This window comes from Pongo pygmaeus, chromosome 10 (genome assembly GCF_028885625.2).
Source record: "Pongo pygmaeus isolate AG05252 chromosome 10, NHGRI_mPonPyg2-v2.0_pri, whole genome shotgun sequence".
In the NCBI taxonomy this organism is placed as follows: domain Eukaryota; kingdom Metazoa; phylum Chordata; class Mammalia; order Primates; family Hominidae; genus Pongo; species Pongo pygmaeus.
The window spans coordinates 101,806,246-101,819,440 of record NC_072383.2 but is presented as its reverse complement, the minus strand read 5'-3'; the positions used below and the strand labels follow the sequence as shown (position 1 = coordinate 101,819,440).

Here is a 13,195-nt window from a genome sequence, read left to right as displayed (position 1 = left end):
AAAGTATCACAAACCACCTGGCTTAAAGCAACATAAATTTATTTTTTCACAATTCTGGAGACCAGAGGTCCAAATTTAGCTACCAGCAGCGTTGGCTTTTTCTGGAGATTCTGAAGGAGAAAGCTATTCAGTGCCTTTTTCCTAGCTTTTGGTGGTTGTTGGTGATATTTGGGGTTCCTTGGCTTGTAGGTACACCCCTCCAATCTCTGCCTTCCTTATCACATGGGATTCTTCCTGCACGTCCGTATCTCTGTTTTCTTTTCTTATTAGGACAGCAGTCATATTGGATTAAGGACCACCATTTTAGCTTAATTATCTTTGCAAAGACCTGATTTCCAAATAAGGTTACATTCACAGGCACAGGAGGTTAGGACCTCAACGTATCTTCTAGGGGACACAATTTATATCACAGCAAGCTGGGTCATTTGTTCATGCTACCTCAGGCCCAATGCCTTCCTGCAAATTGCCCTTTATTTGTCCAGATAAGTCTGCTCAACACCTCACCCAGTCAGATCCCAAAGCTCTAAACACTTATCCTTCCTCATTCTGCTCCCTCCATGAATGATCTCATTCCATGTTACTGTTAGGTGACAGGTCATCCAATTAAATAAATGGTAAGGAATGCTAAACTACATTGACTCTCTAAAGTTTATCTGCACTGTCTAATTGAAGATGATTTCTGAATTATAAGAGTAAAACATATTCAGTGCATAAAATTTGAATATTACATAGAAGTTACCCAGAGTTTGAATTATATCTCTGAGAAACAACTGTTAATTTGATTTTCTTCCAGTTTTTATTCTTTGCCTCTTAAAAATCAAAATTATATACTTTTATGTTGCATTATAATAAGCATTTTTCCATGTAAACTCTAGTATACTATATAATGTTCAAAATTTGTCAGGCGTTTTCTAAATGCCAACTACTACCCTAAGTACTTTATGTGCATTATCTAATCTACTATTAATAGTTAGAATATTCCTAGAGGTAGATATGATTATTCCTATTTTATGAATGAGAAACTGAGGCAGAGTAAACCTAGAGAATTTTTTCTAGTTTACACAACTATTATTTTGTAGAATCAGGATTCAAACCCAGCTCACCAAACTTCAGAGCTTGCACTGACACCACTGTGAAGAATATCTTAACTTAGAAACAAACCATAATTCATTTTTATTTATATGGAAGCAAGAATCTCAAAAAGAATTGGCTTGGGTAATAAGATAAAGGCAAATGAATCTTGTATCTTTTCATCCCTTTCACAGCACCCCTCTCCCCAAAAGAGATCTCAACACTCAAATCTCAATCCTACATTTGCATGCACACACAAGCACACACCTACACACACATGTGCGCACATGTGCATGCCCCTCTACCATTCATCTAGTTGTAAATCTAGGGAATTATTCTTCCCTTTTTCTGTGTGCCTCTTCCTCCCATAACCAACCCACTACCAAATTGGCTAAGAAGCCAGATTTGCTTCTTAGATATATCTTTAAACTGTCTTATCTCCAACTCCTCCAGGCCACCATCACCAGTGACAGGGAAATGTGGCATTGCACTAGCTCTGCTCATTAATATCTTTGACAGCTGGGGACTTTTTTCCTGTTTACTTTCTACTGACACGCTAGAAATGTAGATATGAATGGTTCGAGTTGACACAGTGGGCTGTCAGTTTCCCGGTGGAAATGAATTAGGTAAAGAAACTCACATCAACTGTTGGATAAGAATCAATGTGGGTGGTATAGCTCTTTTCTCTCTGTGATCTTTACAATATTATAGGGCAGTTTTAAGCAATTGAGATTTTTTTTTTACCTTCTGACAGTGCATCAAAAGGAGTGGCTTGAGCAGTCAATATTGGATTACGGGGTTGACAGATCTGGATTCAAGTTTCAACTCTGCTAATTATTTGTGTGACCTTTAGCAAGCTACTTGCTCTAAGCCTGTGTTGGTTTCTTAGGACCACTGTAATAAATTACCGCAAAATGGGTGACTTAAAAAAACAGAAATGTATTCTCTCAGTTTGGGAAGCTACAAGTCTAAAATCAAGGTGTTCATGGGTCTGTGATTTTTCTGAAGCCCCTAGGGTAGGATCTTCCTTGTGGCTTCTTCCATCTCCTGGTAGCCCAGGTGTTCCTTGGCTTGCAGCAGGGTATCTGCAATATCTGTCCCTGTTTTCACCTGGGTCTTCCCTCTGTGTCTTTTTCTTCACATGACATTCTCTTGTGTATCTCAGTTTCCTTCTCTTATAAGGGCTCCAGTCTTATTAGATTATGGCTCACCCTAATCCAGAATGACTTCATCTTAATTTGGTTACATCTTCAAAGACCCTATTTCCAAATAAGGTCACATGCACAGGTGCTGGGGGTTAGGACTTTAATATATCTTTTTTGGCAGGGAGGGGAGGGAGTGAACACAATTCAACCCATAAGCCTCAAAACTAGCTTTCTGACCTGCGCAAGAGAGATAATAATACTATCTGCTAGATATGATTCTTTTGAGGATTCAGTGACAAACATGTCTGGGGCCTCACACAGTGCCTTCAACATAACTAGAAGACCCTCCCCTCTTCTTCTTCTCCTACTCAGCTACCCCAGTCTACTTTGTTTACTCAGAGTAGAAACACAAAACAAGCAACCAAAAGTTTACGTATTACCTGACTCCATCCTTCCTGCCATTAATTTAGCAGATGTTTTTGGTGAATTTTTCAAACGAATGTGTTTACCTTTCACAGTATTTCCAGAAAGGACTCAAAGTTCAATGGCGTGTAAAAGACTACTTCATACTTGCCAGTACATAGTCCCCAGGTCTTCTGTAAGCACAGTTTCTTTTGATGAAGAAAGCTATGAAGAACTCCTTTCCTCTCCAGCACCATGCAGTGAAACTGATGAGGCCCCATTGATTTTTACTGCCAGAGGAGAAACTGAGGAGAGAGCCAGAGGAGCACCCAAGCAGGCTTGGAACAGTTCATTTTTGGAACAACTGGTTAAAAAGCCTAATTGGGCACACTCAGTAAATCCTGTTCACCTGGAGGCTCAGGGCATACACATCAATAGACACACAAGACCTAACGGCCAGCCCTTGAGCAGTCCCAAGAAAAATTCTGGTAAGTATCATGTTGTGGTTACTGACTCTTCTTGTTTCAACCTGTCACATTTTGTTTTTAACTTCAATATAAAGAGAAAAAATATTGACTTCATGGTCAGTCCTATTCTAGAAGGTACTGTAAGAACGGTAGTAGCCAGTCTTCAATGAAAGTCTGCTTGTTGTCAAGCATTATATTGGAGGAGAGAACAGGTGTGACTTGACAGGTAATTTGATGATTCAGTTATTGCACCTGACAATGACAGCTATTATCATCACCATTCCAGCCCCACTTATTAAGCTTTCACCATGTGCCAGACACTGTGCTAGGCATTTTATATTATTTTATGGAATCCTCATATAATATTCAGGCAGATCATACTATTATCCCCATTTTACAGACAAGGAAGTTGTGAATTCACAGCACAGGATATAGGAGGAATGATTCAAAGTAAGAACATGGCCCAGAAGGGATAAATTTCGACTGTGCTCAAATATCACCTCTCTCCCATCTCAGATCTGTAGCCATGATCAAGTCTTATAAATGTTTTTGCAGCCCCATTTTTTATCTGTAAAAAATGACAATTATTACTTCAAATTAAATGATTTATATAAATAAAATTTCCTGAACATAGTAAGGGCTTAATGGGGGTGGTGATGATGGTGGTGTTACTTATGGTGCTGATGTTCAGACTGGAGGAGAGAAAATGTAAGGAAAAAATGTGGATCTCCAAATATTCCAAGAGCTGTCATGTAGAAGAAGGATGAGACTTGATGTTATATAGTCTTTTCATTTATAGCAAGCTTGTCCGACTCATGGTCTATGGCTTTGTATGTGGCCCAACACAAATTCGTAAACTTTCTGAAAACATGAGATTATTTGTGAGTTTTTTTTCTCATTAGCTATCATCAGTGTTAGCGTATTTTATTTGTGGCCCAAAACAAGACAATTCTTTTTTTCTTCCTGTGTGGCCCAGGGAAGCCAAAAGATTGGACACCCCTGCTTTATAGGGACCTTTTGAGGTAGGTTTCCCTCCACATGTTTGTACAGTTTGTTGGAGTTGACCAGAAGACAAAAGAGATAGATTTTGACTCAATACAAAGGAGAACTTTCCTTGAACTATAAGAGAATGTACTGCATGGGCTAGAAGTGCTCAAGCAGGGGGCTGGGAGACCTTCTTCCAGAAAGGCTATGTCAGAGATTCCTTTGTTTCTGGGAGGCTGGGCCTGGTGATGGGAAACAGAAGATGCTGGTTGGCTAACACTTTTGAATTCTTACTATGAATAAGGCAATATGTTGAAATTGGAATGTACATCTTCAGTTTTGATCTGCATGACTCTCCTCTGAGATAGAAACTGTTATTTTCCTATGGTTTAGTGCAGAATCCAGGTCAGAGTATTTCTAGATCCAGGTTCTAAATATGACTATGGTGACTCTTGAGTACTGAGCACTTGCCATGTACTTGATGCTTAACATTTTGTCAGATTCTTTCCTCCAATACTTAGCTAGTTTCCTTTCTCATTTCAAGTCTTTGACTTGAAATGTCACCTACTTAGGTCTTTCTCAACTTCCTTTCTCAGTTTATTTTTCATCCTAGGATTTATTACCAGCTGGCACTTAACATTTATTCATTCACTTACTTGTTAGTCTGCGTCTCCTCCCTACTTTTTATTGCCTGCCATATTCCGTCTGTATCCCCAAGATCTAGAATACTACTGAGCACATACTGGGCATTCAAATATTAATAAATGAATGAACAAACTCAATCTCACTAGCAACCCTGTGAAGTAGGTAATATAATTCCCATCTTTCGGGTAAGGACAAAGAGACTTAGGCCAGATCATGTACCAAGATTTGAATCTATGAAGTCTTGACCCCAGAGCTTTATTTCATTATACCACACTGTTCCTTTAAGATAGTTTGTTGCAAAATGTATCATTACTAAATTGCTTTCAGGGAAGGAAATTTCTATTTTTTGGCTCAAGACATAGGAAAGCATATCCTGTCTAGGTCATGCCCTGTTGCTCCAAACTCCAAAGCTACATCAATGTTCTCTGGAGGATTCTTCTTGCACTGAATATTGATGGCAGTGAATGGTTCATCTGACAGGGCCAGAAATCCAAATCAACAGCTATTAAGCACCTAGTGTTCACAAAGCAACATGCTTGAAAGTTTTCATTTACTTGGAGATATTAAAATGCCATTCTGCCTTTATTTCGGGAAGTGATTCCTGCATTGGAGAGTTCAGATTCACAAAAAAATTTTCACTGTTTGACTTGGGCATGTGGAATGTGCAGAGGGAGGTGCTCAGTACATACTAGGCATAGAACAGAGTGCAATGAACTAAACTGAATTACATAAGGATAGACTGGCTGTTTGACATCCACTGTTAGGAAGGTACTATTCATTTTAATTATTTTACATATTTTTTGAATTTTGGAATGATCTGAGTTGCTCCAAATATTCTAGACATTCAAATGCTATTAAAAACCTTTTGAAAGCTTCTAGAAAGTGATTTAAAGCACATACATTTTTTATTTAAGGCACATAAATTATCTTAAGTCACTACTGAAGAATTAGATTTTAATTTGTGTAGGTCAATGGGCAGAATTTCTCAGGTAAAAGCTTCATGATTTATATATGTATTTATATATAAATTTTGAAGTTTATATATGCAATATATTATATAATATGGAAGTTTATATATACATATGAAAATGTAGGTAAATACATGTTTGTGAATATATATATATATTCACACACACATATAGCAGTCTTGGCTATGTTGTAAAAAAACACATCTTTTGTATGGAAAAACTATTTCGTTGGGCAAAGAAAGAAAAAAGTCAAACTTATTAGTATTAGTGGATATGTGTGTGTGATGTAGACCCAGTCTTAGGTTAATTTACTGTTTGTTTTAATCTTCAGCTGGTTTGAAGTTTCCAATAAAACTTATGAAGTAACAGCCTCCTGCATTTAAAAAAATCATCAGTTGATAGCCTACAGGAGCTGTAGGCACATTTGCTTTTACATATCCATTAATAACTCCACTTGACAATTTTCCATTCACAAACTTTCCCTTCATTTAGAAGTTCGGGCCCTATTTTAGCCACCGATTCTTCTGTGTCTCTCTCTTCAGGAGTTTTGAACAGTTTTCCTTGAAACAGAAAGTTTTCTGAGGATTATGCAAAAGCTATTTTTTTTTTTTTTTTGAGGCGTTGGGTAGGTGGTTTCAAAGAACAGGAGAGGAATAGATAGCATTTTTGTTTTCTTAGAGAAATATGGGAAGGCAGGTGAGGATCATGTCAGGGTTTTTTTTTTTTTCTTTCCCCTCTGAGCACATTACAAATGTTGATTTCTCAGACGTCCAGTTGTCGCTGGGGTGCGGTGTGGTCCCGCACGCTTGAGCCTCATCTCTGTCCTGCTTTCCTGCTTTGCCTTCCAGGTTCTGCCGCCAGACCTTCCACTGCCATCGGCCTCTGCAGGAGGAGCCAGACGCCCGGCGCTCTGCAGAGCACCGGCCCGAGTAACACAGAGCTCGAGCCGGAGGAGAGGATGGCAGTCCCAGCAGGCGCTCAGGCACACCCCGACATCCAAAGCAGACTCCTGGGCGCGTCCGGAAATCCCGTCGGAAGAGGCGCGGTTGCCATGGCGCCGGAGATGCTCCCCAAGCATCCTCATACCCCGCGGGACAGGAGGCCTCAGGCGGACACCTCCCTCCATGGCAATCTGGCAGGAGCGCCCCTTCCTCTGCTGGCCGGTGCTTCCACCCATTTCCCCTCCAAGAGGTTAATAAAGGTTTGCTCCTCAGCACCCCCCCTCCCAACCCGGCGTTTCCATACGGTTTGTTCACAGGCCCTTTCTAGGCCGGTGGTGAATGCTCACTTACATTGACCGCTGCGAGGGAATTGTTCGGCGAGTGCTGCCCATCTTCAAATCAATGCCTGCTCAGAACAACAGACAGGGCCTCAGATGTACTGGTTTCCACAGAACCATTGTTAGGCTTTTGTGAAGCATTTTTGAACCTAATAAATAATGTCAAAAGTCCCTAGCGCAGCCAAAAATGTTCCTTTTGAAGCATCTCTAATAGTATTTTTGTTCTGCGGTGTCTCCCAGTGTTACAAAGAATTTGTGCCTCACAATAGGGATGGGGTACATCGCGTGCCACTTTGCAACGTGCCTCGTGGGATTGTGAGGACCCCTCTTTGTTTTGCTTTCGCAGGTAAACGGTTTCACTTGCCAGCTTCGCCTTTGGCTTAAGGATGTTTTCTAAGGGCCTTTAGAATTTCTAAAGAGAGGTTGGGAAAACATAATTGAATGTCTGTAATTTAATAATTTACATGTAATTTAATTACTCCTGATGTGCCCAGGGGAATTTTTCATGTCGTATTAAGGGTTTAATGTCAGAAACCTGAAGCTGGACCCCAGTGTGAGGCCCTGAAATACTTGGAACCAAGTTTAATGTAAAAGAGGTGCTGAATTTGCTGATTTGTAATATAAAAAACTGGAGCAGCTTAGGGAACCTTTTATCAAACTAGTAATTTTAGGCAATACCTTTTATTTTGTTTAATATAGCAGCTTTTCTTCATGGTGGGATTCTGAGACCAACTTTATCAATTGATTTTATGAGTTTAGTTTTTCTCTTTTTAATATAGTAGGTTTTTTTTTCCCCTTCAGAAACAAAGAGAAGTCAATGTGACCGATATGCTTACATGCAGTTTTGCACTCAAGTTCCTTGGAATTTTCCCACAAGCTTGGATTCACAGAGTTTGATAGATGGAGGTTGTCAAATCTTACTAAAACCTAAAGTATAATAAATAAATAAATAAATAAAACTTTTTTTTTGCTTCAGTTCAAATTAATATACATAGTATGATTACATTTAAGACAGCATAATGTCTCCAGTCCAAATTTAAGTCTCAATGTTTTGAGAGGAATGAAATGTTATAAGTAATAACTTCTTAACATTTAAGAGTCTGTTTAGTCCTTTGGAGACTGAAGACCATTTACTTTTTTTTTAATATTAGCATGCTTTAGGAATTATGCACTTTAAAGAAAAATGGAATCCCTAAACTTTAGAGCTTTCTTGGTTCCAGATTAATATGATTTTTTAATAATAAATATGCTTTTATTTTTATTTATTTATTAACATGGTTTATTATAAGACAATGTACAGGTTATCAATGTTGATTGCTGTGGTTTCCTGAGGATATAATGGCATCTGCTCACCAGAGTTCATGTGACAATCATAATTCAACTTCATGCCATTTGGTTGGAAATAAATGTATTAGGCAAACTCATGGACTTATGTAGAAGTTTGATTCTGTGATATTTTAATTTGCTATTTAATTATGAGTTAACACAACTGATTTTTTAGTTTAAGACACCATTACTTTAAGTTATTTTAAAACAATTAACCAAAAATTTGTAATGGTCAATTTCAAGAATAGGAAATGTACTTGATATAGTAGATGGATTCCTTCAGCTGTAGAAGTGCAAATTACTGAATTTATTAAAAATGCAAAAAAGAAGGAGAGATCCTGTTCAGAATTCAGAAAAGGAATACAGGCTAAAGATATAAAATATGTGGTATTCTAAAGAAGTTTCCCAAAGTGTGTTTTGTGAAACACTGGTATAAGAAAGATAGTTTATGAGATGGAGAGTCCATAGATAAATATGTCTGAGAGATACCCACCATGCACCCTCTTAGAGAGTCATAGTAACATTAGGTCCCTGAGAAATCCCATAATAAAAAAAATCTGATAAACTCTGTTTAACCCAATGTCTAGCAACCTTATTTAATCATGGAATCCTGATAGATTCGTGTGTGTGTAAACATGTATGTGTTTTTGAAAAAAACTTGGTACTTTGTACCACCAGTGTCCTATGCAACACCCTTGGGAAAACATTGCTCAAAACTCTGTTCTAAATACACAAAAGTCTATGTAGATTTGTAGGGTTCAAAGTAAGGATTTCTTTTCAAATTAGTGAGGTAAAAATCAGGGCTAAAGAGAGAGCACTTTGAGACCCTATTCTTCCTTGGAGCAGAGTAGTGAGCTGTCTCTGTTTATTTGTCCTCATTTTGGATGCACATGTTTGGGAGAAAATTAGTTGACCCAACCCTGATCATGCTCTTTAGTGATGGATGAGAAGCATTTTCAACTCTGTCGTCGTCATAGGCTGGAGGGATTCAAGTCCTTTGGAATGACAGCTTCTTTTGTACTATAACTTAGACACAAATGCACCAAGGTAAATGTAGTGAATTCCTTCCCAATACCATTTGTTCTGAAAACAGTGCTAAATTAAACAGTCATAAATGAGGATGAATCCATTTAAGGAAATAAATAATATATTTTTATATGTAGCATAGGCAGTGAGGACTAGAATGAGGCCCTATTGTATAAAATAATTGTTTCACAGGTTCTGAGTTATAGTTTGCCTTTATTTCTTTATGTGGTTTGACTTATGGTTATATGGTATTACCACATACTATAAGTATCTTTAAGGAACATAATATGCCACTTCTTGGAAAAATATTTTTATGAAAGTTGCATCAGAAAATAAATATTGACAAATATAAAAATTTGGTGCATTGAAGAAACTAAATATTTAGGATAGTCTCTAGTGAATAATGTTTACAAATAAGGACTCTTTTTGTAATATATAAAATAATAATTATAATAACAGCTAATATTTATTGTGTATTATACTAGAGACTGTCCTGTTTAACGTGTATTAATTCATTTAGTCCTCATAATGGCTTCATGAAGTAGTTACTATTATCTCCATTTCATAGATAAGGAAGCTTCATCTTTAATGATAATAATGATAACATACATCTATACATACATATACAAATATTTTTTAAAAACTGTATATTTTGTTATTTTATATATACAGCTGTATTATACAATATATTATGAAAGCTAGTATATATGCATATATGAATATGTTTGTGTTCCACCTACATCTATAAATCAGTTTTTATACCCTGCTGTTGGTACATAAGTGAGGTGAGAATAGAGACTCTACTTATATCCCCTCACCTCCTGATTATATAGTAGAGAACTGGAAGTGATAATTGTGGGTTTACAACATAGCATACATTTGAACTCTTTGAAGAACAAAGCATAACAGATTGTCACATAGTTCTTTTTATTTGAAAGAACATTATCCCTGAAGGCTCAGAAAATAAGGGAAGGAAAGGTTGTTTTGAGGTTTATGAAAGATGGCAGCACTTTTAAGATTGTTGGAGCTGACCAAAATCAGACTTGTGAAAGACATGGGCTGTTGTACTGGGAGCATTAAGGAAAAAGCTAAGGTACTGGGGCTGACCCAGATCTCAAGAGCCAAGGGTGCATTCCTATACATATGACCTGAACTCAACATCACTCCTACCACTTGGCCAGAGTGTCTTTGCTGTTAAATTGGGATTACAGTAGTTTTTTCCAATCCTGTGAAGAAAGTCATTGGTAGCTTGATGGGGATGGCATTGAATCTATAAATTACCTTGGGCAGTATGGCCATTTTCACAATATTGATTCTTCCTATCCATGAGCATGGAATGTTCTTCCATTTGTTTGTATCCTCTTTTATTTCGTTGAGCAGTGGCTTGTAGTTCTCCTTGAAGAGGTCCTTCACGTCCCTTGTAAGTTGGATTCCTAGGTATTTTATTCTCTTTGAAGCAATTGTGAATGGGAGTTCACTCATGATTTGGCTCTCTGTTTGTCTGTTATTGGTATATAGGAATGCTTGTGATTTTTGCACATTGGTTTTGTATCCTGAGACTTTGCTGAAGTTGCTTATCAGCTTAAGGAGATTTTGGGCTGAGACAATGGGGTTTTCTAGATACACAATCATGTCATCTGCAAACAGGGACAATTTGACTTCCTCTTTTCCTAAATGAATACCCTTTATTTCTTTCTCCTTCCTGATTGCCCTGGCCAGAACTTCCAACACTATGTTGAATAGGAGTGGTGAGAGAGGGCATCCCTGTCTTGTGCCAGTTTTCAAAGGGAATGCTTCCAGTTTTTGCCCATTCAGTATGATATTGGCTGTGGGTTTGTCATAAATAGCTCTTATTATTTTGAGATACATCCCATCAATACCTAATTTATTGAGAGTTGTTAGCATGAAGAGTTGTTGAATTTTGTCAAAGGCCTTTTCTGCATCTATTGAGATAATCATGTGGTTTTTGTCTTTGGTTCTGTTTATATGCTGGATTACGTTTATTGATTTGCATATGTTGAACCAGCCTTGCATCCCAGGGATGAAGCCCACTTGATCATGGTGGATAAGCTTTTTGATGTGCTGCTGGATTCTGTTTGCCAGTATTTTATTGAGGATTTTTGCATCGATGTTCATCAGGGATATTGGTCTAAAATTCTCTTTTTTTGTTATGTCTCTGCCTGGTTTTGGTATCAGGATGATGCTGGCCTCATAAAATGAGTTAGGGAGGATTCCCTCTTTTTCTATTGATTGGGATAGTTTCAGAAGGAATGGTACCAGCTCCTCCTTGTACCTCTGGTAGAATTCAGCTGTGAATCCGTCTGGTCTGGACTCTTTTTGGTTGGTAAGCTATTAATAATTGCCTCAATTTCAGAGCCTGTTATTGGTCTATTCAGAGATTCAACTTCTTCCTGGTTTAGTCTTGGAAGGGTGTATGTTACTTTAAAGTTCGTATGGAACCAAAAAAGAGCCCGCATCGCCAAGTCAATCCTAAGCCAAAAGAACAAAGTTGGAGGCATCACGCTACCTGACTTCAAACTGTACTACAAGGCTACAGTAACCAAAACAGCACAGTACTGGTACCAAAACAGGGATATAGACCAATGGAACAGATCAGAGCCCTCAGAAATAATACCACACATCTACAACCATCTGATCTTTGACAAACCTGACAAAAACAAGAAATGGGGAAAGGATTCCCTATTTAATAAATGGTGCTGGCAAAACTGGCTAGCCATATGTAGAAAGCTGAAACTGGATCCCTTCCTTACACCTTATACAAAAATTAATTCAAGATAGATTAAAGTCTTAAATGTTAGACCTAAAAACCATAAAAACCCTAGAAGAAAACCTAGGCAATACCATTCAGGACATAGGCATGGGCAAGGACTTCATGTCTAAAATACCAAAAGCAATGGCAACAAAAGCCAAAATTGACAAATGGGATCTAATTAAACTAAAGAGCTTCTGCACAGCAAAAGAAACTACCATCAGAGTGAACAGACAACCTACAGAATGGGAGAAAATTTTTGCAATCTACTCATCTGACAAAGGGCTAATAGCCAGAATCTACAAAGAGCTCAAACAAATTTACAAGAAAAAAAAACCCCATCAACAAGTGGGCAAAGAATATGAATAGACACTTCTCAAAAGAAGACACTTATTTAGCCAAAAGACACATGAAAAAATGCTCATCATCACTGGCCATCAGAGAAATGCAAATCAAAACCACAATGAGATACCATCTCACACCAGTTAGAATGGCAATCATTAAAAAGTCAGGAAACAACAGGTGCTGGAGAGGTTCTGGAGAAATAGGAACACTTTTACACTGTTGGTGGGACTGTAAACTAGTTCAACCATTGTGGAAGACAGTGTGGCGATTCCTCAGGGATCTAGAACTAGAAATACCATTTGACCCAGCCATCCCATTACTGGGTATATACCCAAAGGATTATAAATCATGCTGCTATAAAGACACATGCACACGTGTGTGTATTGTGGCACTATTCACAATAGCATAGACTTGGAACCAATCCAAATGTCTATCAATGATAGACTGGATTAAGAAAATGTGGCACATATACACCATGGAAAACTATGCAGCCATAAAAAATGATGAGTTCATGTCCTTTGTAGGGACGTGGATGAAGCTGGGAACCATCATTCTCAGCAAACTCTCACAAGGACAGAGAACCAAACACCGCATATTCTCACTCATAGGTGGGAATTGAACAATGAGAACACTTGGACACCGGAAGCGGAACATCACACACCGGGGCCTGTTGTGGGGTGGCGGGAGAGGGGAGGGATAGCATTAGGAGATATACCTAATGTAAATGACAAGTTAATGGGTGCAGCACACCAGCATGGCACATGTAT

The 13,195-nt window shown here is 38.1% G+C and overlaps 1 protein-coding gene across 4 annotated transcripts in view; it reads left to right on the top strand.

The window, feature by feature from the left end:
- C10H12orf42 (chromosome 10 C12orf42 homolog) overlaps nucleotides 1-7,144 on the top strand; it is a 187,561-nt gene extending 180,417 nt beyond the window's left edge. For all 4 annotated transcript variants that reach the window (XM_054445701.1, XM_054445702.1, XM_054445700.1 and 1 more), the window contains 2 exons: nucleotides 2,735-3,106; nucleotides 6,531-7,144. In XM_054445701.1, the coding sequence (XP_054301676.1) occupies nucleotides 2,735-3,106; nucleotides 6,531-6,979 (821 nt within the window). In that variant the 3' untranslated portion in view covers nucleotides 6,980-7,144. The remainder of the gene's footprint in view (nucleotides 1-2,734; nucleotides 3,107-6,530) is intronic.
- Nucleotides 7,145-13,195: the final 6,051 nt, after the last annotated feature.